Raw genomic sequence first — 27,186 nt, forward strand, 5'->3', positions numbered from 1 at the left:
GCCCCATGTCGTGCTCCATGCTAACAGCTAGCTCAGAGCCTGGAGCCTGTTTTCGGCTTCTGTGTCTCCCTCTCTCTCTGACCCTCCCCTGCGCATGCTGTCTTTCTCTGACTCTCAAAAATAAATGAAACACATTAAAAAATTTTTTAAAAATTCTTAAAAAGTTTATTTATTTATTTTTTTTGAGAGAGACAGTGGGGGAGGATCATAGAGGGAGAGAGAGAGAATTCCAAGCAGGCTCCTCACTGTCAGCGCAGAGCCTGACATGGGGCTTGAACTTATGAACCATGAGATCATGACATGAGCTGAAACCAAGAGCTGGACACTTTACCAGCTGAGCCACCCATATGCCCCTTTAAGATTGTAAAGGGTTCCTGGCAAGGTTGCGAATTACTGACCTCTTGCCTGACTATTGAGGAACATGAAGATCTAATTCTCTTTCACCGTGACCGACTCCCCACTCCCTACCACATATATGCTTCTGTGTTTCCCATTGCTCTAATAATTGGCCGTAATTTTCATTCAGTCAATATCTGGTATTATTATGATTATGTAAGGACTATCAAAAGTATTGCTGTGACTATATAAAGGCTATTTGCAACTAAGCCATGTAACTATAGTTACTTTCTCTTATTATTATTTTAAATTTATTTATTTATTTTGAGAAAGAGAGAGAGAGAGCACATATAAGTGGGGAAGGGGCAGAGGGAGAGAGAGAGAATCCCAAACAGGCTCCGTACTGTCAGCGTTGAGCCTGATGTAGGGCTTGAACCTGCGAACTGCGAGATCTTCACCTGAGCTAAAACCAAGAGTTGGCCACTTAGCCAACTGAGCTACCCGGGCGCCCCTGGATACTTTCTCTTTAAGTGTGCAACTGGGGTGAAGTTTTGATACTTTGGGTCTGAAGTATCTTTATTCTTTCTTGATGCTTGATTAATACTTTTTGGCTGGATTGAACAGATTTCTAGGTTGGAAATCATGATCCCTTAGAATTTTAAAGGTATTTCTTCAGTGACATTTTAGTTTCTAGTACTGAAGCTTGGTCATGTACATGAAACATTCCTCATCTCTGTCTCTGTCTCTCTTCAGAAGCTTTATCCCTGGTGCTGTGAAATTTCCCCGAAATGTATTTTGGTGTGGATCTAATGCTATCCATTTTTCTAGCACTTTATGAGTCTTTCAGTCTTCATGTTGGCCTATCTAGGGAATTTTTTCTTTAATTATTTCTTTGACAGTCTTCTCCTCCATTTTCTTTGTTTATCCTTTCTGAAACTCCTATTGTTTAGTCATATGTTCTGTTTTTTTTTTTTTAATTTATTTTTGTTTTCCTATTTACCAAACATTTTTATTTTTCGTGCATTTTCTGACAGGTGTCTTCGGTTTCACCTTTGAACTATTTTATTAAGGGTTTCATTTCTCTATCATGTTTTTAATTTCTGAGGACTTCTTTTTATTGTTAATTATTCTTTTCCAAATTGACCGTTCTTTAAATACTTTAAATCTGTTTTTGTTTTATGGATGCAGCATTTTCATTCATTGCTCTAAGAATATTGATAGTAAGCTGTGTTCTGTTTTAGTTTTATTTTCCCTGCGTATCTCTCCTCAAGATAGTCCCCCTCTTTTATATTAGGTTCTTTCTTCAAATATTTGGTGATTTTTGGCTAACAGATCATATTTATGAGTAAGGCAAAAATAGCTAGATGGAGGAGCATGGGAGGAGATTGTTGAGTGGGGTCTTACCTGGAGAGTGACCTGAAGGATCTGTTTTTAAAAACTCCTTTCATTCTTTTCCTTGGCGTTATTCGTATCCCCAGGAAAGAGTCTTCTAGCCTGGTGTGAATTCTGGGAGCCGAGAGGAAGAAGATGAAAGGTCTCAAATTCAGTGTTCAACTTAATTGCTCCTTTGTTGGTTTTTCTATTCCTGGCGGTGCCTAATGGGTTCTAGTCTGGAGACCTGGGTGTTATCCTGTTACAGAATAAGCCTCTAGACTCCCAGGATGGGGAGGTATAGTAACCTAGACCAGAGGAAGAGGTCTGGATCTCAAAGTACTTCAAAAACCGAATCTCAGCCAATCCTCTTTGGCTTAGCTCCACCCAGTGTATCTGGTGCCATTAAGTTTTAAGCCCTTTGGGAGATTTTAAAGTATAAACTGGGTCATTAGTAGCTTTGCTAATTTTTAGCTTGAGACTCATCTTTCTTGGATCTGCTAAGTTAGTTACCGTTTGCCTGTCTTCGTTCCAGCTTCTAAAATTGTGTCATGTCTGCTTCCTCTCCCATTTTCTGTGGGCTTTTGTGAGTTGATGCTTCCTAAAAACCACATATTGTTGTTTCATTAGGATTTCAGGAAAGAGCAGCATTCAATGCATGCATTTAACTTACCATCTTTTCCAGAAGTGTTTTAAAAATATTTTAAAAGCATAAAAAACGCTTTCTTAGTAGGTGAAATTGCTAATAGGAAGGTTCCTCAAAAAAATTAAAAATAGAACTACCCTATGACCTAGCAGTTGCACTACTAGGGATTTATCCACAGGATACAAAAATGTTCATTCAACAGGGCCCACTCACCCCAAAGGTTATAGCAGTGCTATCAACAATGGCCAAAGTGTGGAAAGAGCCCAAATGTCCATCAATAGATGATAGGATAAAGAAGATGTGGTGTATATATATATACAATGGAGTATTACTCAGCAATCAAAAAGAATGAAATCTTGCCATTTGCAACAACGTGGATGGAACTAGAATGTATTATGCTAAGCGAAATAAGTCAAGTCAGAGAAAGACATATACCATATGATTTTATGGATATGTGGAATTTAAGAAACAAAACAGATGAACATAGAGGAAGGGAAGGGAAAATAAGATAAAAACAGAGAGGGAGGCAAATACCATAAGAGACTCCTAAATACAGAGAATAAGCTGAGGGCCGCTGGAGGAGTGTTTGGTGGGGGGATGGGCTAAATGGACGATGGGCATTAAGGAAGGCACTTGTTGGGATGAGCACTGGGTGTTATATGTAAGAGATGAATCACTAAATTCCACTCCTGAAACCATCATTACGCTATATGTTAACTAGTTTGGATTTAAATAAAATGAAAAAAATAAAAAGTAAAAAAATGTATAAAAAACAGGAGGAAGCAGCCATTTAGTCCCTACTATGTCTTGAGCAAAGGTTGTTGTTGTTGTTTTCAATTTACTAATATCTGAAATATTATAGGCCTAAACGAAAGGAAGCCGTTTGATTTGGGTTCCAGCATTGAGCAGTCCTAACGTAGTACAAGGTTCAAACTCAGGTAGATCTGGGCACATGTATATGCTGAAGGTAGGTCACTGTTGGGGTGTTTGAAGAATGTTCTGGTTTCCCAGGAGGGATTTTCTAGGCTTTTGATTTACTTGACCCACAGATTAGTCCACTCCTTTCCTTTTGCAGAAACAGCCCAAATTATGAAATAAACTTAAAAGATAAGATAGATGGTGGTGGATGGGCCACAGTGTGAGGAAAATACAGAACTTTGCTGGTCACCAAGGAGCGAGCCAGGCGCCAAGTGGACTTTCTCTGATGCTATTGCCTGATAAGGGCTCTGGACCCCATGATGTGCTGAAGCCCTTACCCTGGTCATTCTGGGAGTAGTGACAACTTGGAAGTTGGCAGTGCTACAGCTCATGGTGTCTTCTCCTGGAAAGCTGGTGTTTGAGTCTCCACCAGCACAGCATGCTTGAGTCGACTTTCCACTGAGGGCAGCCTGACCCCAAATGTCGGAATGACATCATTATATCTACACCCCATGACATGTGCTCAGCACAGTGTGGCCCACGGAGGACAGGTGGCACAACGGGCAGAGTTTAAAATTTGGAGCCAGAAGGCTTGATGTTTCGACTCTTCCATTGCTGCTTCTAGCTCTGTGACTTTTGGCAAGCTTCCACCACTGAATCTCTCAACAGCAGGAACAGTCTACCGAGCAGGATTAATGTAAAAATTAGCATCAGTGACAGTCTGCCCTCCCAAACCTAAGTCTTGCCGAAAACCCTGGCCTCTAAAGGCTAATTTTACCTGTTATTTATCTGGTCTCCAAAATTTACAGTATAGGATTGGTGTGCTCCAAATCTCAGAAGAAGAGAAATTTGATGAAGGGCCAATAATTTAAAATGCAACTAACAAGTTATCCAACTATTCTGAGTTATATCCTAGAGTAAGGTTAAAACACCGAAGAAGATATTTACTCGTTTGGAGCAAAGTAGCTCAACCTTTTCTTTTTAGACATTTTTAAAAGTGTTTATTTTTGAGAGAGAGAGAGACAGACCGTGAGCAGGAGAGGGGCAGAAGAGAGGGTGACACAGAATCTGAAGCAGGCTCCAGGCTCTGAGCTGTCAGCACAGAGCCCGATTCGGGGCTGAGACTCCCAAACTGGGAGATCATGACCTGAACCAAAGATGGATGCTTAACTGACTAAGCCACCCAAGCACCCTGAGTCACCATTTTTTTATAACCAACCATCCACTCTGAATTGTGTCTTGATCTTCTGCTTTCAGCCTTTTCATCAGAAATTATTATAAGAAATAAGTATTCTCATTCTGCTCAATATTTGCTGTTTTTTTTCTTTTTGAGTGCAGACATACTCAAATATCAATTACACGGCTCAATTTCCCAGGGTTTACAGTGCCCTACACAAGACATCTGTCCTTGATCCAGCGAATAATCTTATCTCTCCTGAGAAATTGGTCTGTTTCATCCTCTGAATAAGAACTTATGAAACTCATAATGTTTCCCCATTCAGCTTTGCACCAGGAACATTAGAATCAAGTTTTAAAATAGAATCATAAGAACTATGTATGGAGTGCCTGGGTGGCTCAGTCGGGTAAGCGTCTGACTTCGGCTCAGGTCATGATCTCCCAGTCGTGGGTTTGAGCCCTGCGTCAGGCTGTGTGCTGACAGCTCAGAGCCTGGAGCTTGCTTTGGATTCTGTGTCTCCCTCTCTCTCTGCCCCTCCCCTACCCATGCTCTGTTTCTCTCTGTCTCAATAATAAATAAATAATTAAAAAAAAAGAACCGTGTAAATTTTTTTTTGTCACCTTAGAGCTCTTCTCTAGACCCTATTTCCCACACAGTTATTTCTATTTTATTAATTCTGTTGTATTTTCCTTTTTTATTTTTTTTAAAAAGGACAAATCCTTTTGGTAATGAATGAATGGATTGGAAAAGAGTGGAAGACAGTCAGTGACTATAACCAACCATGTTTTATAAATTGTGCAGTGTGAGGCATGGCCATGGGAATTGGTGAGATTGGACAGAAGAAGAAGAAAGGGGAACATGAAGGTGTCTTTAAATGTTTGAGAAGTTGTATTTTGGAAGAGACAGCGGACATGACTTTTATTGCTCCTGGGGATAGAATAAGAGCCAAGATGTAGACTGTCCGTTAATTGATTTGTTCATTTCCAAGGAATTTCTCATGTGCCTCCTGTCAGGGTGCTATAGAGGAGGCTCAATGCAGAAGACAAGTTCCTTGCTCTCAAATTCTTCCATTTTAGGGACGCAGATCTAGCTGACTGCAGAGGAGAACTTTCGAACGGAGTTATCCAATAGTGGGACGTACTGCTTTGTAAAGTAGGGAGCTTCCCGTCTCTGGAGAAGTCCAAGAAGCGGCTAAATAACAAGTACCCTGAAAAGTACCCTGACGCAGGAGAGAGGGTGGATTTGTCGACCTCTAAGATTCCACCGTACTTTGGTGTTAAACTGAAGGATTAGCTTGTTTCAGAGGAAGTGGGCAGTTCTGAGGGGGGGTGGGGGAGGGCAGTAAAAACGCCTTCACACGCCAGTTCCTTTACTGTGTGACCCAGGCAGTCCCTTGACCCTCCATAATCCTAGGTGCTGGTGGAGGCAGGCACCGGCAGCCAAGGGTCCCAGGGCTGTGTCTGGGTCCTTGTGAAGAGTCTCCTGAGCTTTCCGAGCCACTGTGAGGATTGCCTTAACCATTGACAGAGACTCCTTCTGTATCTCTCCCCACGGAAGTCAGAGCAGGAGACAGACACCTGGGCTGATACTGAGAGCCAGCACTCAAAGCCCATGCTTCTTTCTGTGAAGAAGCCACGAAGAAGGACTCAGGCTCATAGGAGAGCCGGGGTGGGTTGAAGAGAGGCTGGCCCGTTAGCAGATGTGTGCCCGGTCATCACATGGTATCTTGGACAGTGAAGTTCAGAGGCTTGCTGGGAAAAGTAGGCAGAGAGGACAAGGGGTGGCCCAGTATGATTTCCTACAAGGAAAATTTGACTCTGAAGTTTTCCCCCACCATGTTTATTCACCCTTAAGGGAATTAGAATCTTCACAAAATGACTGAATGCACAGAAAAGTTGCAAGAATGAAAATAGTGTAAAGGACACTCATATTCCCCATATCCAAGTTAATTATTATTCGCTATTTTTTTTTCTGAATCATTGAGAGTAAAATGCATACACCGTGAGCCTTTATGCCAAAACACTTCCATGTGTATCTCCTAGGAAATGGCATATTCTTTTGTGTAGCCAGTGTCCAGGTCTCAACTTCAGTGAAATTAACATGGATGAGTAACTTTTTGTAATCTACCATTCCTGGTCCAGTTTTTTCAGTTGACCCAATAATGTCCTTTATAACATTATTTCCCCTCTAGTACAGGGATCAGACTAGGGTTAGGCTGCAGTTAATGGTTTCCTGTCTCTTTTTAAAGATCTTTTAACAGTTACATTATTACAGTTAGTTGTCTTCTTGGCGGCTTATTCCAAACCTTTAGAACCTTTTTGTCCACTTGAAAGCCAAACGCTGGATTCTCCAGAGTCCAAGCCCACTCTCATTCTATAGAAAATATTTTCACATGTGAGGTGGAAGGGATAGGGGCTAAGGAACTTTGTATTTTATACCTGGTTGCCTTTGCTGTATTTGATTTGAAACATACAAACACATCAGAAGCGTTGAGATCATTCTCAAATTCTCCTGTTGTCAGTCTGACTTCCTGCCAAGAAGTTCTTGCTTTGTCCTTGGAGACGAAAAGATCATTTTGAGATTCTTTGTTTCATCTTGAGACAATACTTCACAAATCTAGAAACAGATGGGAAAAAAAAATACCTTTACGTTTACTTGGAGTTCTAATCTCAGCCCTTTTAGAAGCAGTTTATGAGTCCTCAACAGCAGCACATGGGATAATTAAGCATTTCTATGTGTGAGGTGCGTTGGTTAGCTCAGTAAAGGGTATATTCAGCAATTCTGCTCTCTGCCCCGCAGAAGGACGGGCTTAATGTGCGTCAATATGCATTATTAAGTGTTACAACACATCAAGTAAAAAAATATGCCCGACACTTGCAAGACGTGACGCAGACTTAGAATTATTGGGATAGGTTTTCAGATGGCAGCGTTTAGTCACAGAGAAACTGAATAACTCACCAAAGCTTACTTTAAAGAATCAGAGCTACAATACTGAGCTTATGGTGGAACCCCTCACTTTCAAAATGCCCTATTTGAATGTCGTCTCTGGTATCTAAAACAAACCAGGGGGATGGTGGAAGAGTAATAGAAGATACATTTTTTGGAAGTTTACAAAAATCTGGAATCGCTTCTTTGAAAAAAAAAAAGTTAAATGGAAAAAATTGGCCTCTTGTTTTCCGAAGCATCTGTATTTAGGAGGGGAAGGGGGATGATGGGCATGGAGGAGGGCACTTGGTGGGGATGAGCACTGGGTGTTATATGGAAACCACCTTGACAATAAACTATTAAAAAAAAAAGAGGATGCAGAGAATGAAAACACTAATTTGAAAACATACATGCGCCCCTATGTTTATTGCAGCATTATTTACAATGGCCAAGATATGGAAGCAGCCCAAGTGTCCAATGATAGAGAAATGGATAAAGAAGAGGTGGTATATATACAATGGAATATTACCCAGCCATAAAAAAGAATGAGATCTTAGGGCACCTGGGTGGCTCAGTCATGTCTGACTTCGGTTCAGGTCATCACCTCACAGGTTCATGAGTTTGAGTCCTGCACTGGGCTCTGTGCTGACAGCTCAGAGCCTGGAGCCTGCTTCGGATTCTCTGTCTCCCTCTCTCTCTGCCCCTCCCCTGCTCGCTCGCTCTCTCTCTCAAAAATAAATAAACACTAAAAAAGAATGAGATCTTGCCATTTGTGACAACATGGATGGAGCTACAGGGTATGATGCTAAGTGACATAAATCAGAGAAAGACAAATACCATATGGTTTCACTTATATGTAGAATCCAAACAAACAGAAACAGACCCATAAATACAGAGAAAAAACTGACGATTGCCAGAGGACAAGGGGGGAAGGGATGGGCAGAGTCGGGGAAGGGGAGTGGGAGGTATGAATGAATAAGTCACGGGAATAAAAGCCACAGGACAGAGAATATAGTCAATGCTATTGTAATGGTGCCATATGGTGGTGGATGGCAGCTACACTTGTGAACATAGTATACACCATAGTCTTGTTGAATCACTGTGTTGTACACCTGAAACTAATGTAACATTGTGTGTCAACTATACTTCAATACAAAAATTTTTCAACAAAAGTTATTTTTAAAGAAGAGGCTTCAGGGACTCTGGAGGCTGGAGGAGGGCCAGATTGATAGCACTTTCTAACTTACTCCTCAATACGCTTGACATAGACTTCTTTTGGCTGCCCTACATCTATCCTTTTTACCTAGTTTACTTTATAAACTTTCCTATGTTATTATTTATAAACAGGAAAAAATTGGACTTTAAAAATTGCATATAATTTTAAGGTTTTCTGGGTTGACAGTATCTAGATTCATAATTATAACCTGGGGAAGGTGTTCCCACTGGGTATAAAGCAATCACATCAGTAACAAGATATCTTTGAAGTTGTCTTTTCCTTGATGAGTCAAGGATTCTTTAGAGCCTTGCTATCCAATATGGTAGCCATTGGCCATATGTGACTATTGAGCATTTGGGATATGGTTCCTCTGAATTGAACTGTGGTATAAGTAAAATACACATTAGATCTCTAGGACATAGTATGTGAAAAAAGAATATAAAATACCTCATGAGTAAGGTTTTTGTAGATTGAATATATGTTGAAATGATAATATTTTGGATACACTGAGATAATATTTAATTTCCCCTTTTTCTTTAAATGTTTTTTAATTTTTTAAAGATATTTATTTTTGAGAGAGAGGGAGGAAGAGAGAAACAGAACATGAATGGGGGAGGGGCAGAGAGAGAGGGAGACACAGAACCTGAAGCAGGTTGTCAGCACAGAGCCCGACATGGGACTCAAACCTATGAACTGTGAGATCATGACCTGAGCCAAAGTCAGAGGCTTAACCGACTGAACCACCCAGGTGCCCCTTCTCTTCAAATGTTTTTAATGTGGCTCCCATTATATTTCCATCGGACAGTGCAGATCTGGAAAGAAAGAAAATATAGAGCAAAAACCCAACTCATTTAGTGTATTTGAGAGTGGATCGCTGAAGGGGAAAGTGAATGATCCAGCGATCCCAATTTTTGTTTTTGGAGGGGGGTGGTTAGGTTTGGATTTCATTAAAGCTTCTTCAATTAAACCTGTTGTAAGTCTGCTCCAAGGTCCCGGGTGGGAAGATAATTGGATCTTTTTGTTTGCGGAAAAGAATTCTTTCAGGGAATAGAAAACCCTGAATTTGTTTCAAAAGTGATTTATTTTTAAAAGCTTTGTAAAAAGCTTTCCATGTACTGAGATTGGCAGTACGATTAATACTCTGCTCTTAAGAGGCTAAAGAATCAGGAAGATCATCCAGAACCTTCTGAAAGGACTTTCCCAGCCTGGAGCAGAGGCAGCCGGGGAAGTGTAAGGGCGCTTAGCAGCCGCAGATCAGCCATAGGCTTCTGTGTTCACACCTTCCCTCCAATAAATGAAAACATTGGGGAAGATAAAATATTTATTCCTAAGTGTCTATAACTGAATTTATGGGTGTAACTTGCTGGATATTATTGCCTGTGTAAGCCCATGCAACTGTGCACGTAAAACACGGTTTTATTAGTTCCTACATAAAATTTTTATGGTAATGGCAAACAAAGGACCAATTTAGTTTAGCTGAGTTCATTCTTATTGCTCCGGCTTCGAATAGATAAACCGCAGTGCAAATAACAGCAGTCAACAGGGAGGAGTGTCAGGTCTCCCAGGGCCGGGGCTCCCGGCCCACAGGCTAGCAAGGTGGAAACAGGCTGCCTGTTGAGAAGCCCCCAGAAGTCCTGGCCAGAGAGTAGGAGGGCGAGGCTGGTGGGGGCTACCATTGGCGTTCAGATCTGTGAACTCCCCGTCGGTAACCATGAGGCATTCACATCTAGTTTCTGAAAAGGCCTGCATAACTGCTATTGAAAGAACTCCCACATACTGTATTTCAGCTGGAGACTTGCAGAGAAAAAGGGTTCAAGTAGCTTATTGTGGGGCATCTCCCACTCTGGGATTTAGACAAAGCGCGAACAGAACAAAGTTGCTTTAAATGGGGTGCCTTCATCTGAGTCCTTCCTGTCTGTGGTTTGGCGGGCTGGCCGGCCAGAGAGCGAGCCCACACCCCTCCTTCCCACCACCGCCTTTTCATGTTTGACCCTTGAATGTGGCAAATGATCCCCGTGGTGGCCTGGAGTGGAGGGAAGTGTTTCTAGAATTTGAAGATAAAGCATCTTTCATAAATACTGCCTTTCCCTTCCCTGTGACTAGTTAATAATTGAAAGTAAGTCTGATCTACAGCGAGCATGATTCCTGAGCCAAACTTGGGGAGAGAGAGGATTTGACACACATAAATCTACCCACGGGGACAATAGCAAGAGGTATTTTAAATGGAGGGAGGCCGAGGAATGGAAGGGAGAGATTGTCACCAATGTGAAACGCCGGCGAGCATCTCAGCCCTCAGCAGAGACAGTGGGGAAACCTTGGTACTCATGGGGTTCACTCTGGGCCAAGTCCTATCCAGGACGTTGATGAATTACCACCCAGTGATGGGAGGGCTGGAGTGGTTTCCATCCTAGATGTTAGGATTGCTTCCCCATCAAAAAGCTCAGGTTGTGAAGAGTTTCCCTACAGGCATCTGGTTCATTGCTTCCTGTCAGTGAGTCTACACAGCACACATTCTGGAGAGCAGACACTTTGGTTGTCCTTAAAGGTCTCCTGTGTACCAAGGAGCTTCCATAACTCCCAGCAGCCCCTTGTGGGGTGTGTTCCTTTTAAGACCAGACTATGTATTTCATCAGTGGACATGTTTAGTGATTATCAGATGTGCCTTTATGTACTTCCTATGTTGTTTCTCAGAGGCACTGCTTGAGCCGGGTGTGTGTGTGTGTGTGTGTGTGTACTCACATGTGTGTTTACTTTGTTCTCATCTTAGGCTCTGGGAAGAAAGCAATCTACTAAATCTTAAGCTAACTATAAAATGCGTCCATGTTGGGGTGCCTGGGTGGCTCAGTCACTTAAAGCATCTGACTTGGGCTCAGGTCATGATCTCGCGGTTCATAGTTCAAGCCCCGTGTCAGGCTCTGTGCTGACAGCTTAGAGCCTGGAGCCTGCTTTGGATTCTGTGTCTCCTTTTCTCCCTGCCCACCCCCCCCCCCACTTATTCTCTGTGTCTCTCAAAAATAAATATTAAAAATAATTTTTTAAATAAAAAAATAAGATGTACCCAAGTTGTTTTACTTTAACCGATGTTTATGAACCTGCTGGTGGTTAGCCCTCTAGAAAGTCACACAGCAAAGTTTCCATACTTCCGTCCAGAGGGTTAACTCAGAGCAGTAATGGAACTCTGAAGGCAAGGTTTATTTCCTGCTTTCGTGGAAGGGACCTTCCAGAATGGATAGGTTGCCATTCATGCCAACACAGTACTACAAGTCCTGTGTATTCTCGATTTGTATTGAAAATTGTGGCTTCTTTCCAAGACAACCTGTCTGATTTCCACACTCCAGACCTGAGACCCTGGGTCTGTTGGTGGGATTGCCGTGCAGACTACAAGTTTCTTTGTGTGAAGGGTAGAATCACGATTTGGGGAGTTGAGGCTCAGACTACGCTGGGAGGTAGAGGTGGTTACTTTCTCTCCAGAGGTCGTTAAGAGGAGAACTCAACTTTGGGGGAATTGCAGGGAGACTGATTTGTTAGTACAGTTTTAGAGTCTTTTAACTCAGGATTGGATGAATAGCTTTTCAAGTATGTATGAAAGACAAGAATCCCCAAAGATCAGTTCTATTTTAAATAGCTGACTCCAGGGATTCAAGGTTTGTAACGAAAGGGCAGATATGAAAGAGATGAACTCTCAGGTCCGGCTCTTTTCAAGAATAAAGCACAGTGGCTGGGATTGCTGAGGCGTCGGGGTCTGCCAATCTCGCTCGCTCTGATTTGTTAGCTAGGAGAATCTAGTTAGATATGCTCACAATAAGTTAGTTGGTATTGACTTTGCCAGGCCTGACCCATATTATAAAGTTCTAACAAGTGGAAAGTATAGCCGAGCTTTGGGAAAAGCCATAGCATGCACAATGGAAGAGAAAACCAACATCTTAATTGAACAGAGGAGAAATTTGAGCAGAAGCACCAAGTGAAGAAATTAGGACACTGGATGGAATGCTATGGCCACAACAGAAAGAGGTAGAATATTTATTTAGTGAAGACAGAATGTGATTATGCAATTCTCTCTGGTGTCAGCTCACACAGCAAATCTTTGTCTGTTTGAGAATTCTGTTAAGAGCAGGGGGCGCTGAGAAAATTAGATGAACTTGAGGAAATCTGACAGCTGCAAAATGAAATTTGGAGTTTAGTTTTACAGCTGATAAGACTGGGAGTTTTAAATATCTTGAAATTTGAGAATTTGGGTTAGGGAAGGGCTAAGGAATATCCCAAAGTCGTTGAACTTCTCAGGCACACTCCATATGAGCATGCGAAATATTACTAGTGAAATTTGCTAGTGAAATACAAATGAGAGCATGCATACATAAATAAGCATATCTTGTTAATAATCCGAATCTGCTGGGTGAACCCATTTAGAAAATCGTCAGATGCAATGTCTGTCATGAGTCTGGTGACAAGATTAGGCCTGATCAGGATTAATAATCCAGAGATTTCCGGGAAGCAACCCTACCACTCTGTTTTCTGGATTCTAGCCCTGTAGGACTAGGGTGATATAAGAGTTTAAATTATCAGCTTTGTACAGCCCGTGATCCTAAACCTCAGGTGGTACGGAGCCACCTCAGACCTCTGCACCAGATTATTTTAGGTGAGCCCGGCAATGTTTCCTCCGCCTGCACAGGTTCCCAATGACAGGCTTTAAATCACCAGGTTTGCGGGGCACCTGGGTGGCCCATTTGGTTGAGCGTCCAACTTTGGCTCAGGTCACGATCTCACAGTTGGTGAGTTTGAGGCCCACGTCGGGCTCTGTGCTGACAGCTTAGAGCCTGGAGCCTGCTTCTTCCGATTCTGTGTCTCCCTCTCTCTCCCCCTTCTCCACTCGTGCTCTGTCTCTCTCTCTCAAAAATAAAGTAAAAACATTAAAAAAATTAAAGCACCGAGTTTGCATCTCAAGCCTGTTGTTACTTGAGGAGAAGGACTCTGCAGAGTGTTTTTTTTTTTTTTTTTACAAATAGTTTATTGTCAAATTAGTTTCCACATAACACCCAGTGCTCATCCCCACAAGTGCCCTCCTCCATGCCCATCCCCCCCTCCCCCCCACATCCATCAGTTCTCAGTTTTTGTCAGCATTCAAGAGTCTCTCATGGTTTGCCTCTCTCCCTTTCCCCCACCATTTCCCCCCTTCTTCTCCCCCTTGGTCCTCTGTTAAGTTCCTCCTAATCCTCCTATACGTGCAAACATATGATATTTGTCCTTCTCTGCCTGACTTATTTCGCTCAGCAAAACGCCCTCAAGGTCCATCCATGTTGCTGCACGTGGCCAGATTTCATTGTTTCTCATTGCCATGTAGTATTCCATGGTATAGATAAACCACATCTTGATCCATTCGTCCGTTGATGGACACTTAGGCTCTTTCCATGTTTTGGCTATTGTTGAGAGTGCTGCTATGCACATTGGGGTACATGTGCTCCTATGCCTCAGCATTTCTATATCCCTTGGGTAAATTCCTAGCAGTGCTATTGCTGGGTCATAGGGGAGTTCTAGTGTTAGTTTCCTGAGGAACCTCCACACTGTTTTCCAGAGGGGCTGCACCAGTTTACATTCCCACCAACAGTGTAGGAGGGTGCCCGTTTCTCCACATCCTCGCCAGCATCTCGTGTTCTCTGATTTGCTCATTTTAGCCACTCTCTGCAGAGTGTTTTTATTAAACATGCTTCATGGCAGATCTCTGATTTTGGAAGTGACGTCATGGAGAGGTTAACTGTCTTTGTTAGTGTTCCGCAGCTGGCCGCTTTGGCCAGAATCAAGGCCCTGGCTTACAGAGACCGGCTCTCTTTCTCCCTTGTATTTCAGGGATCTTCAGGGATTTTCGAGGGCTGCCATCCTATTGTTAGCTTTTGATGCTCACACAGGAGTACTGCAATTAGGCACACACTCGATGTGTGATTTTGGAACGCCCGCCTCACCAATCCTGCCCATGGTCTATTCATGTTTACACATGAGCGTTGGCCCAAGATATATCTAAGGACTTTTCCAGCTCCATTAAAAATTTTTTGGACAGGGGCACCTGGGTGGCTCATTTGGTTAAGCATCCGACTTTGGCTCAGGTCATGATCTCGCAGTTTGTGAGTTCGAGCCCCGCATCAGGCTCTGTGCTGACAGCTCAGAGCCTGGAGCCTGTTTCAGATTCTGTGTCTCCCTCGCTCTCTGACCCTCCCCTGCTTGTGCTCTGTCTCTGTCTCAAAAATAAATAAACTATAAAAAATTAAAAAAGATTTTTTTTGGACAGTTGTTTTTTGGATGGTGTAGGATTTGGCATTTTTGTCATTGGTGAACAGAAGGCGTGAGGTCAGTTCAAGAGGGAAGCACGAAAGCCTGAGCTTCGCTTTGGATCGACCAGCTGACCCTCAGACAAAATCCGTTCCTGGTCTACCATGGATGGTTCAAGACAATGGTGGGGAGTGTTGGTGTTGTTGTTGTTGTTGTCATCCTTGGTGCGTTTGTATGTTTTGGCCTACAGGTCAAGCAAATGCTGAATGAGGAAGATGCTTTCAAGGAGAAACAGGAATATTTTATTTCTAAATGTCCCTGCTTCATATTTGATGATGACTTTACAACCACAGAGCCAGGGGCGCCTGGGTGGCTCAGTCTGTTAGACGTCAGACTTCGGCTCAGGTCATGATCTTGCAGTTTGTGAGTTCCGGCCCCGCGTCGGTCGGGCTCTGTGCCGACAGCTCAGAGCCTGGAGCTGCTTCAGATTCTGTGTCTCCCTCTCTCTCTGACCTTCCCCCTCCCATGCTCTGTCTCTGTCTCTCTAAAATGAAGAAATATTAAAAAAAATTAGAACCACAGAACCCGTTCAGCTGCATTATCTTGTTTCATCCCAGACATGGTCACATGATTCTCCCTGCTGGGCAAAGTAGGGCTAAGAGAGGCAAAATGACTTACCCAAACTCCGCCATGTTGTCTTCCACCAAGCCAGGCCCAGACTTCACTCTTAGCATTCAGAGCAACATTTACTGAACACTGAACACACTGTATACCCTTTGCTGGGCACCGGAATTATACTTCCATTCCATTTGGTCCAGCCTGTCTCTGTCTCTAGGCATCTTTCTTTTGTGGCTGTGGTGTTGAGCTGGCCAGGGCAGAGCAAAATACACCCTACACCCTAGGGTGAGTCCCAATGCTGCCAACTTCCTCGAATGGGCTCTGAACAAGGAAAAGCCCCTCCCATGCCTGAACCGAGCCCCAAACGCCTGTGCTCTCGTGGCTCCTGGTGTCAGGGATCCAGCCACTGCAGGCATCACTTCGACGATCCCTAGGATCTCAAGGGGTGCACGTGTGTCTGTGTGTGTGTGTGCGCGCACAGGTGTGTGCACGTGCCATGTGTGTGCATGCCTCTGTTAGGTTCCCAACAACATTTCCTCCATCTTGCCCAGGACACAAGGCTGCTTTGTGCAGACCTTGGTGGGTCACTTACGGCCAAGGATCATCTACAAGGCCCCCCTGGACTTTTTCTCACGGGAGCTCAAGGAAAATATGAGGAAGTAACAATGCCCCCAAGGCTTGCACATTGTAAATTCCAGGCCATGATGCACGGCTGGTTTTCTTGAAAGCTTTCCAAGCATTGGCCAAGATTTAGGTGAAGATTGGACGTGCGTACTCCGGGAAGGAGCCGTCTAGAAAGACGCACACTGACGTGTCCTCCAGACAAAACGCAGCAGGGTGAAGATGGGTGGAAGAGGCCAGGATGTGTGTGCGAATTTAGTGCCGGATCTGTCCCGGGTAATGTCCAGGCTCTGAATCTTACTGTGCTTCTCCATGGACATAGGACTAATAATCCACACCATTCTGCAGAATTGCATAAAGCAAGATTTCCAACATCCAGAACTGCTAAGCCCTTTTCATTAAAGGTTAGAACTTTTCTTTTTTTAATGGAAGTGAAAGAGAATGGCTCCATTATTTTGACATGGATCTTTACGTTTCTGAGTTTCTTCTGCATTTTCTCTTCAAGCATCTCAGGGCTCCAGCTCTTGTCTGGTACCGGCTTTGGGCTCTGGCCTTGACTTCTCCTCTCCCGGAAACCCTATTCCTAGGATCACTCGCCTAACATTCCAGAACATTCCAGGTCCCCAGCTGTGGCTGGCATGTGCTCATACCCAAGCTGGCTGAGAGGATCAGTTGCTGGTTTCCTCCCCTTGTTCATCTTTTTATGTATCTATGTTTTTTTTTTTTTTTTGGCTTTTCTCTCATTCTTCACTTTTCCCCTATTTCTCTTTTTCACTGTTTCTTTGTTCCTTCTTTGTCCCCTGCCTTCCCCGGTCATTGGTCTCACTGCTATACTCAGTTAAGTGTATGCTGAAATACCTTAGTTTCATCACAGAAAGCTTTGTGTACTCCATTTATAGTTTTTTAAACCAGATGAAAATAACCTTCATCTCTTAAAAATGAACAAACTCCAGGCAATCCCAACCCAACTAAATTCAGTTTATTTTTTAAAAAGCTTATTTGTGTTTTGAGAGAGAGAGTAAGAGAGGACAAGCATGGGAGAGGCAGAGAGAGCGGGAGGGAGAGGGAATCCCAAGTAGGCTCTACAGTGTCAGTGCAGAGCCAGATGTGGGGCTCAAACCCATGAACTGTGAGATCATGATCTGAGCCACGGTCAAGAGTTGGATGCTTAACTGACTTAGCCATCCAGGTGCCCCTAAATTAAGTTCACTTTTATTTGCTTGTATTTAATGAATATATTAATTGATGTGTTCATCAGATATATTCCATATTGAGACTGTCCTGTGCTGGTCATACTGAGGTGATTGAGACCCAGTGGCTGTCCTTCCTGAGCTTGCCATCTGGTTGGGGAGAGAGACCAGGGACAGACAGTTATAAAACACAGATGCTCGAATATCATGAGTATCCCTATGCTTGGGGAGCACGTGGAGAGGGATGGCCCTGATCATTCAGTTGGGGAAGACTGTTCGGGGTCTGCTCCCTTGCTCACTGGCTCATGGCTGAGTATTTGGGGGTGGGAGCCAAAGGCTACCTTCCCCCAGGAGCAGCAGAGCCCCCGGATGATTCAGTACCTGAAAAAGGTTAGTCTCCTGAGAGCCTGGGAGCTGACCTCGAAGTAGCCTCTGACGCAACCCTGATGTCAGAGTTGGATTCATCAGGACTATGATTTCCTCTTGCCTCCTTGGCCCGAGTATGCTTACTTGCAGATTACAAGTGAAATCACTTACAGCAAGATTCAGACCATTTGACTTTATTTCAGTCTGGTCATAAAAATCACAAAACACTGGACAGAATGAATGCACATTGGTGCATACTGAAAAATTATTGAGATGATCCTTTTCTCCGCTCTTGGGCACATCTTTCGCTGTTGCCCCATTTCCTGAATGGGCAGCGTCATTGAGGACCTGTACTTTCTCAGGAGCAAGAGACACTCAAGAATAGAAACCAAGCGTGGTGGTGTTACCTGTCCTGGAGATTTTCCACGTGGCAGAGTTGAGATTATTTGACGATAATTGTGCCCACCTCACGGAATTGTTGTTAGGCTGTGGCAACATAGACATGATGCTCTTCGAACAGAATCTGGCTCGTGGTTGCTCAGAAATGACGACAAGCATGGTGATGACTGAGGAGGGTTTGCTGTTGATCCTCAGAGTTCTCTCCGGCCGGACTCCTTGTATCATTGTGTGCCATTGAATATGTCACCCACACCACCCCGTAGCATGTAATTGAGTATTACGCACTAAAATCATGGTGACCCAGCATCTCTGCAGGTGAGGTAAAATGCACCTGTCGAAATACTATAGGCTTGATGGCAAGAGTTAGCACTTGTTAGAAGATACTCTTTGTAGGAACCTGAGCTCTGCCTTGAGCTGCACATCTCAGAAGTAAGAAATGTTAAGGGAAGACTCCAAACCAGAAATGCAGCTGGCCCATCGCTTCTTCTAGCACCCTGTTTTTTTCTAGAACATGTGGGCAGCCCTCCCACTTTACCTTTTAGCAACACAAAGAGTGAGCAAACAGTCAGCAGGTGCTGAGGGGCCAGATTTGAGCCCTAGACCATGAAATCCTGAAACGCAACGGCCTTTTCTGTTTGCCGAGTCTCATCACGCAGGGCAGGACCCTGGATGGAGGCGAGGCTGTAAATCGAGGGTGAAGAAAAGGCAGCTTTCCTCGGCCCCGGGTAGCGCTGGTGAATGGAATTCTCTTTTGCAAGAGGTCACTGAGTCAAATGCTGTGGATGGATAATTTTATGGCCACTAATAAAATTTATAGCCAAAGCAAGCTAAGATAATAAGGGTAATCAAACATCCAGGCCCTGGGACATAAGAGTCCCATCGTGGCCCCTTGGTGCTGACTGAGGCGGGAGTGGGCAGGGGGAGGGGCTGGACAGTGCAGGAAGGAGATTATCCGTGGCCAGGGGCAGAGGCTCAGAGGTGACTGGTGCCCACGTGAGCTGTGAAGACTGGGCCAGGCCTGGAACAAGCTTCAGGTTAGGTAGCAACAGCCTGTCCTTTGGGGATAGCATGCCAAGAGCCGTAGGAAAATGAACTGTCATCTTTAAAACTTTACCCTGTTTTATTTGGGCAGGTGTGCAGAAATCAGATGCTGTTGAACCAGAGCTGAGTTCAGATGGGGGCCTTTCCATAGCTCCCTCTTTATCTGGGCTTTCCAAACCATTGCAGCTGGTTTCTGCTAAAAATATTTATTGAGCACCCACTGTTTGCAGAGCTGTAAAAGCATTAAGTGACAGTGGAAACAATAAATAATAATAAAAGAGATGTCCCCCAACAATGAGATATCAATTGCCTAAGAGAAAATGCTATTAGATGGTATTTTCTGGGATCTGGGGTCATAATGTCATCAGATGTAAAGACAGAGTTGGAGGTGTTGGCTGTCCGTGGATGTCTCTGTGCAGGAAATGGATACCATTGGTGTTCCCTGCTGCCTTGGTGGAGTCAGAGGAAGTGGCTTTCTGGGTCAATAATGCCATTTAAGATGAACCCCCATGCTGTCACACCCTGGAAGCTCTCAGCCATTCCCGTCAGCAGGGAAGTCAAAGGTCAATGGCTTATAGATTTGCAGCGTAGAACCAACTTTGGTTTATAAGAGCCAAATACCTTCTGTCTTGATTCCATGGTCAAGATCATAACCAAACGTTAAGATCTGCTTTTTCTTAAGGGCACGTATAGCATTGCTCATACTGAGGTATCTATGAAAAAATTTAAACGTTGAAAGACATGAATCTTGCCTAAGATTGAAAGATACAGAGTTGGGGCACCTGGGTGACTCAGTCAGTTGTGTCCGACTTCAGCTGAGGTCATGATCTCGCAGTTTGTGGGTTTGAATTTGCTTTGGGCTCTGTGCTAACAGCTCAGAGCCAGGAGCCTGCTTCTGATTCTGTGTCTCCCTCTTCTCTCTGTCCCTTCTCGGCTCATGCTTTTTTAATTAAAAAAACATTTTTTTAAATAAAAAAAAGATTGTAAAAAGCATCAACCTGTACCCATTAATGAGAACTGGGAATCTCATGCAGCTGAGGACCCCACATGTACAAGCACACACACACACACACGTGTGCAAATGCACACACGTGCACCCTCTCCCTGGGGCCTGGTGGCTTTTATCACCACCTTGTTTAATTTGCCACCAGCCACAGGATGGGATGTGGTGTTTTGAAAGTAACAGATACTGTTACTTTAGTGAAATGGTCCCATGTAACCGAGATGGAGCTGAAAGTGGAGAGTACAGCCCACCCTTCGGCTCTGCCACACATGCCCCCATCTGGCCAGGGAGCTGGAGGCAGGGCTTGCAGAGATGGAGGCGGGGCTGCAGAGATGGAGGCGGGACTACAGAGATGGAGGCGGGACTACTGAGTGGAGGCGGGACTACCTAGTGGAGGCGGGGCTGCGGAGGTGGGGGCGGGGCTGCGCAGGTGGGGGCGGGGCTGCGGAGGTGGTTTGAAAGAATTCTCCAGGAACTCCTCTCCTAGTTCTTTGGAGTAGCCAGGCTTCCAGGCAGTTTAACAAGGAGCACAGGGCCTATATTACGGCTAGCAGCAAAAAGGTGGACCATCTTAGACTTGCTTTTGAATCAGGGGGAGCGGGGAGCCCCCCACAGTGGTGGGGGTGGGGGACAGCTCGGGAACGTGGGTAGGGGAAGTGTTAGCTTTATCACCAGTCACGGAGCGTTAACACCCTCCAGCCCCTGCAGGGCTCATGAGAACCAGCTCTGGGGTTCATCCCTTCTGGCTGAGGGATGAGGGGGCCCCCGAGAGGACCGAGGCGTGAGGCGGCCCTCTCAGCCATGCTGGTGTGACCAGGCTGAAGCCAGGGGGCCCCAGCCTCACCCCCACCTCCGCGCCCGGGGGCCCCAGCCTCGCCCCCACCTCCGCGCCTGGGGCTGGCACCATGCTGCTCACTCTTCCAGCCCCCCGCGGCCCTCTGACTGAAACATTTGGTTAATATCACATTTTGGAGGGTCTCCATTATCAAATCACACACACACCCTCCTTTCTTTTGGAGAGGGAGAGAGAACACGTGTCTTGGGCTGACAGCAAGTTTTTCCAAAGAGCTTTCTTTCACATCTCTCTGGCGGCCAGTGACTAGGCCAAGTTTACTTCTCCGAATCTACCTGGTGCTCAGGCTGTTAGGTAAACAACTCCTCTGGGTCTGTTTTCTCATCTGTGAAATGGGAGTAATGGCCAACCTGTCTACCTAACCTAATAGTTAGTGATGGTTTCCAGTGAGGCTTGTAGGAGAAGAGGTTTATCAACGCCAGACGGTAGACGGATATCAGGGCATCCCATTACTGACGATGTGATTATCACAGATATGGGTCTTTACCTTCTCTGCTTAGTGGGTAACCAATTCACTGACTTGCTAGTACTGTTTCAGAGCGCCACAGACAGAATTTGAGTGGGAACAGGTCTCTTGTAGCCAAATTTCATCATCATTCATTGTTTTGTTTCTTCCTCAGTGGAACAATCCAGTTACAACTTAGAGTATTGTCCTGTGGGTAGTTTGCAGGCTTGAAGCAAAGTAAATTCTTGGTACCAAGGATGACAGAACCTGGGTAAGAAAAGCTCCCGCAAAACCATGTGTGTGAAAGATGATAGCTTATCTAACAAGGGGCTCCCTCTCAGATTTCTCTAGACTGGATATGATTTTTTTGATTAAAAAAACATTTTTTAATGTGTATTCATTTTTGAGAGAGAGGGAGAGAGACATGGGTGTGAGTGGGGGAGGGGCAGAGAGAGAGGAAGACACAGAATCCGAAGCAGACTCCAGGCTCCGAGCTAGCTGTCAGCACAGAGCCTGACGTGGGGCTCGAACTCACGAACTGTGATCATTACCTGAGCAGAAGTCAGATGCCCAACTGACTGAGCCACCCCAGCGCCCTTAGAATGGATATGATTTTAATCATTAAATTAAGGACAAGAACTAGAACAAGTCTAGCTCCACTGTTTTCCAGAATGATAAAGATTTGGCTAAACAGAGATAATAGAAGTTGCTTTAGGCCAGCTGTCTTATGGACTCTTTGTACAAGATATTGATTGCCAGTGGGTTCTAGGCAACAAGGAAGGAAGGAAGGAAGCAAGCAAGCAAGCCTAGCACAGTAGCTACATGTACTAAGTACATGGTTGTTTCCATGAAGAAGTGAGCAATGAATCTGCAGACTCAAAAGGAGGCAGCTCTTCATCCCTAAACTAGCACACAGTGGAGCCAAACCATGACACTTTGGTGCTGACGGGGAAGGAGGAAAATCCCGCCATATCCCAATAGTCTAGCAAAATAGGAAAACCATGAAATCGTCAGGAACTAAGTCTTCTTACTTAAACGACTTAAGGAAAAAAAGATTTAATTAGATACACGTAGAGAATAAGTAGAAAATCAGAATCACTCAGATTTACTCCATAAACATGTTTTAAATATGCCAGTGGGCCAGGCACTGTGTTGATCTCCATGGAAACAGTGATGGGCACAACAGCCCAGTCCCACTGTCCTAGGGTTTTGAGAAACAGTGACCTATGGTTAAATGCATAATCGGAACAAAGGTGAAGACACTGAAAGAAAAGATGATCCTTCTGTAACCACATCCCCCAGAGGCTGGAAGGAGTCTGGAAGAAGGCTTCTTTGAGGAGGTAATTCTTGAGCTTGGATCTGAACGAAACATGGAAGCATTCCAGATGGGGAGTGACAGCATATGCAAAGACCCTGTGGCAGGGGGAGCCGTGGGTATGCTAGAGGAGCTTAAGGAAATCCAGAACCCTATAGGGCAGAGAGTTAGGGGGAGATAAAGTGGGAGTTACTGTAGCTATTTGTATATTATTTCTGAAAGTTTGTAATCCCCGTGGAGGCTGTTGGGGGTAAATACCAGTGAAAACATGATTTTACTGGTGGTGAGAGCCTCCAGGAGCAGACATTTGGGGAGATACCCTCTTCCTATTGGGGAACAAGCAGGACAAAAACCAGAGAATGCTCAAAAGAAAGCACAAAGTGAGCTCAGCCAGGCTCTTCGGGGGGAAGTGGGTATGATGGAAGGCATGGACTGGCCCCCACCGAGGTCCTCACACTGTGTCTGAAAAGGGGGTGCTGGGAAGAAGGACAGTGTGACCAGGGGCCTGGGGAATTTCAATTTTATATTGCGTTTGGTTTCTTTTAAAAAAATATTTTCTGGGGTGACTGGGTAGCTCAGTCAGTTAAACGTCCAACTCAATTCAGCTCAGGTCATGATCTCACAAGTCGTGGGTTCGAGCCCCACGTTGGGCTCTGTGCTGACAGCACCGAGCCTGCTTGGGATTCTCTCTGTCCCTTCTCTGGTTGTGCTCATTCTCTGTCTCTCAAAATAAATAAATAAACTAATATTTTCTAAGATAAGTAAAATGTTAACATTTGTTGATTATGTTCCTGGATCTGCTGGTATGTGTTTTCTTATTATTTGATGTTTTTTTCTATCTGTTTAATTTTTTTTTTAATTAGGAGGAAGGGAGGGGGGGAGGGGGTATAGGAGCAAAACAGAGTCTAGTACTGGCCTGAGAATCAGGGTCCTGTGCTCAGTTTCCCTTGTCTTGGGCAAATCGCTTCTGTGCTCCTGCTTTCCTTCCTAAGTAAAGGAGCTTTGAAGAGGGTGATCTCGTCAGTCCCTTCTCGCTCTGGGACATCCTGTGTTTCTGATTTCTAAGAACAATCGATTATTGAATAATTCTACTTACAGGCTTGGGAATGGAGTGTCCCATGTCCATACATCCCCACTTTATTTATTTATTTAAATGTTTTTTTAGTTAATTTCTAGGAGAGAGAGAGAGACAGCGTGAGCAGGGGAGGCTCAGAGAGAGAGGGAGTCACAGACTGAAACAGGCTCCAGGCTCTGAGCTGGCAGTCAGCACAGAACCTGACGCGGGGCTCGAACCCATGAACTGCGAGATCATGACCTAAACGAAAGTCGGACGCTTAACCGACTAAGCCACCCAGGCGCCCCTATTTATTTTTTAAAGAGAGATCCGGTCTTGCCCGGCAAAGATAGCCCGCAAGCTGTCTTTTAAGGAGGCAGTGCATTGAAGTTCATCTGCTTCATGCCATTTCTGAAAGCCATGAGCCCACGGGATGCTTGCATTCATCCCGGGCCAGACTCAAGAGCCTGGACCACCGAGAAGCCTGTGCCTCTCTATGTTAGGCCTCTCGCCATTCAGCACCCACATCCTGGTGGCCTCTCTGTGGCTCTGTGGGGCACCTGTGAGGGCTGTTCTCACACAGGGAGGCAGAAGAGTCCCATTCTTGTTCTTCCGAACTTCACATAAGAAATACAGAAATGAAAAGGAAACGTCACAGGCAAAGATCCGATGACAGCCACGTTTGTGAGCCCACGGACGTACGTGGTCACACAGCGGGCCATGCATTCACTCCCTGCTAAAACCAGCCTATGCGTTGCAGATTGTAGCTACTCGATGAAACAAAATGGTGCTGTGAGTTCTGGGTATAGTTTCGGGCATGGTTGGGGAACAGGTCCTGGACCGCTGGAGATTCATGTGTGCTATTTAGTGGTGGCAGCTGGTCGAGAGGAGCCCTCACCCCACAGACAGTAGCGGAAGCCCCCCCCCCCCCAATGGGCAGCGGCCTTTGCTGAGTGCACAGAATGTGCTCCAGGCCATGGGCTACTTCTGCTGCCTCCTTCCTGGGCTTCTCTTACATGGGTCAGCTTTCCTAACAACCCGTTGAATGAATGAGAGTAAGAAAGTATGTGTTGGCAAAATTTCAGCTGCGAATGCCAAAGCTTTCCAAGTAAGAGCATGAGTTTAAGCAAAGTTTCAAGTCAATGGGGCTCAGAGTAATGGCTGTTCTGCTAATAATGAAAAGTACAAATGTTTTTATCTTCAAAGGTTAACAATTGGCACGGCTTTCACGGGCCCATTGGCCTGCTCAGTTACAAAGTGGAAACGGTTGCTGACCTTTGCTTTATTGCACTTGTATTTTCTAGGCAATTAGAAAGATTTTCCACTCAGCATTTAAGAGGCTTCAACTGGCCGCAGACTCTTTTTTTTAAAACTAAAGTTTCTCTTTCTTTCTTGTCTTTTCTTTCTTTTTTCTTTTTCTTTCATTTCTTTTTCTTTCATCTCTTTCCTTCCTTTTGCTTTCTTTCCTTTCTTATTTTTCATTTTCTTCTATTTCTTTCCTTTCTTTTTCTTCCTTTTGCTTTCCTTTCTTTTTTCTTTTTCTTCTATTTCCTTCTTTCCTTTCTTTTTCTTCTTTTCCTTTTGTCTTTTCCTTCCTTTTTTCCTTTCTTTTTCTTTTGTTAAATTAACATTTTTCCCCCTTTTGTGAGTGGACTGAAGTTTTAACATAACAGGCTTTCCAAACAGCACGCTTGGGCTTTGCCCACACAATTGTCACATTTGTCGTGGCATCAGCACTCTTTGAAAGCATATTTCTACATGATATTCTCATTTTGCCCCGAAGTATGGTTCTTCCTAGAGTATCCTGTAGATTTCGGTAAGACTGACCCAGCCCCATGCAGTGGACCGTTGCAAATAAAATGGAAGCCGTTGATCTTAATGAATGAGTAGGAAAATCAAGTCTGTTGAAATGATCGAAATCCTCCAAAAAAGAGACCACCTGGGAATCCATGGGGGCGTATCTATTTCTCTCAGCTTCTCCTAGGCCTGTTTGCTCACTGGCTCACAGCAACCACAGCGGTGTTTTAATGAACTCCTCACCTTGTTAGCAAGCTCACCTCTCCTTTAATAAATGGTGTCTTTGCCTCACCTGTCCGTCAGCGTCTGGGCCAGTGGTCGATGCTTCTGCTCTGGTCTTGGGCCGCAAACCGTGGGTAATGGCTCACGCTTTGCTCTCCAAATGGACAGGAAACACAGGCATAATTGAAACTCCAGTGTCAGGGGGGTAATTTTATTCCATTATTTTTAATGAAAATGAGGAGGTGTCTGGGAGAAAATGCTGGAAAATAGCCTCTGAGAAGCCCTGAGCGCCGCAGTGCATCCCCGGCCCCCTCAGCGCCCCCCTTGCCACCTGCGCTGGGGCCCCAGCAGAGAGGGGCGCTGCCAGCGGTGCTCGGGAAGTGCAGCGAGCCACAGGTAACGAGCTCAGTGTCTGCTTTCTTTGTCAGATTTCCCAGCTGATGACAGAGACGGGCCGGGAGGGCCTGACCGAGGCAGCGCTGAATCGCTACAACGCGGACAAGCCTTCGGCCTGCAGCGTCCCCGCCTCACAGGCATCCTGCGTGGCCAGCGAGACCTCCACAGGCGCTTCGGTGGCCGCGTCCTTCTTCGCCAGGTAAGAGAGGTGCCAGAGCCTCGGTTCTTTCGGATGAGCCTGCCTGGCCTCGCGCGTGCGCCGCGTTGGCTGAAACACCAGGAAGAGTCGGGGGCCGCCCTTGGACTTGACTGTTTCCGACAGGGCTTTCTGAACCTCCGACTGCCCACAGGTTGGGCCCCACAGCTCTGTGGGGGGCGGCAGTCCTGCGCATTATTGGGTGTTTAGCACTGTCCCTGTGACAGCCTTCCCCAGTTGTGACAACCTTCCCCAGTTGTGACAACCAAAAATGTCTCCAGACTTTGCCGTGTGTCAAGAGCCACCACTCTAAGAATATGTGGCTCTGAGGATGCCCTCCTGGGATGAGGGCTTTTGTGTGCACAGCCCTGGGGCTGGTGTTTCCAGATTTGCAGGCTGGCCACAGAAGACGAACTGCTTAGAAATTAACTATTAAAGAGATGGCAGGCTTTTTTATTTAATACGGATAGTTACCCTATACCATCCAGCTAATCTTAGAGGCTTTGGAGACACAAGAAACAAACACTGAAAGGTATTTCAACAATGTTTTCTTCCTAATTTTAGTGGCGGAGTGGAGACAGGGAAGGGGACAAAAGACAGCTGAGCAGAAGGCACGTTCAGGATCGTCTAATTCAGTCTCCTTATTTTACGAAGGAGGAAACTGAGGACCCAGAGAGTCAACGTACGAGTTAATTTATAGCAAAGCCAGAAATAAAAACCAGATTCCTGTGCTTTTTTATTTATTTTGGTTTCCTCTGTGACTCATTATGTGACCCTTGGAACTTAACTTTAGAAAGCGTCTTCTACCTAAGATTCGCAAGCT

General features: G+C 44.9%; 1 protein-coding gene across 1 annotated transcript in view; it reads left to right on the forward strand.

Annotated features, from left to right (window-relative positions):
• Nucleotides 1–27,186, forward strand: part of KIF26B (kinesin family member 26B) — a 464,415-nt gene that overhangs the window by 188,379 nt on the left and 248,850 nt on the right. Inside the window, exon 4 of the mRNA XM_039237500.1 lies at nucleotides 26,200–26,366. Within this exon, the coding sequence (XP_039093431.1) occupies nucleotides 26,200–26,366 (167 nt within the window). The remainder of the gene's footprint in view (nucleotides 1–26,199; nucleotides 26,367–27,186) is intronic.

The sequence above is a fragment of the Hyaena hyaena genome, unplaced genomic scaffold (genome assembly GCF_003009895.1).
Source record: "Hyaena hyaena isolate Hyena2069 unplaced genomic scaffold, ASM300989v1 scaffold_127, whole genome shotgun sequence".
In the NCBI taxonomy this organism is placed as follows: domain Eukaryota; kingdom Metazoa; phylum Chordata; class Mammalia; order Carnivora; family Hyaenidae; genus Hyaena; species Hyaena hyaena.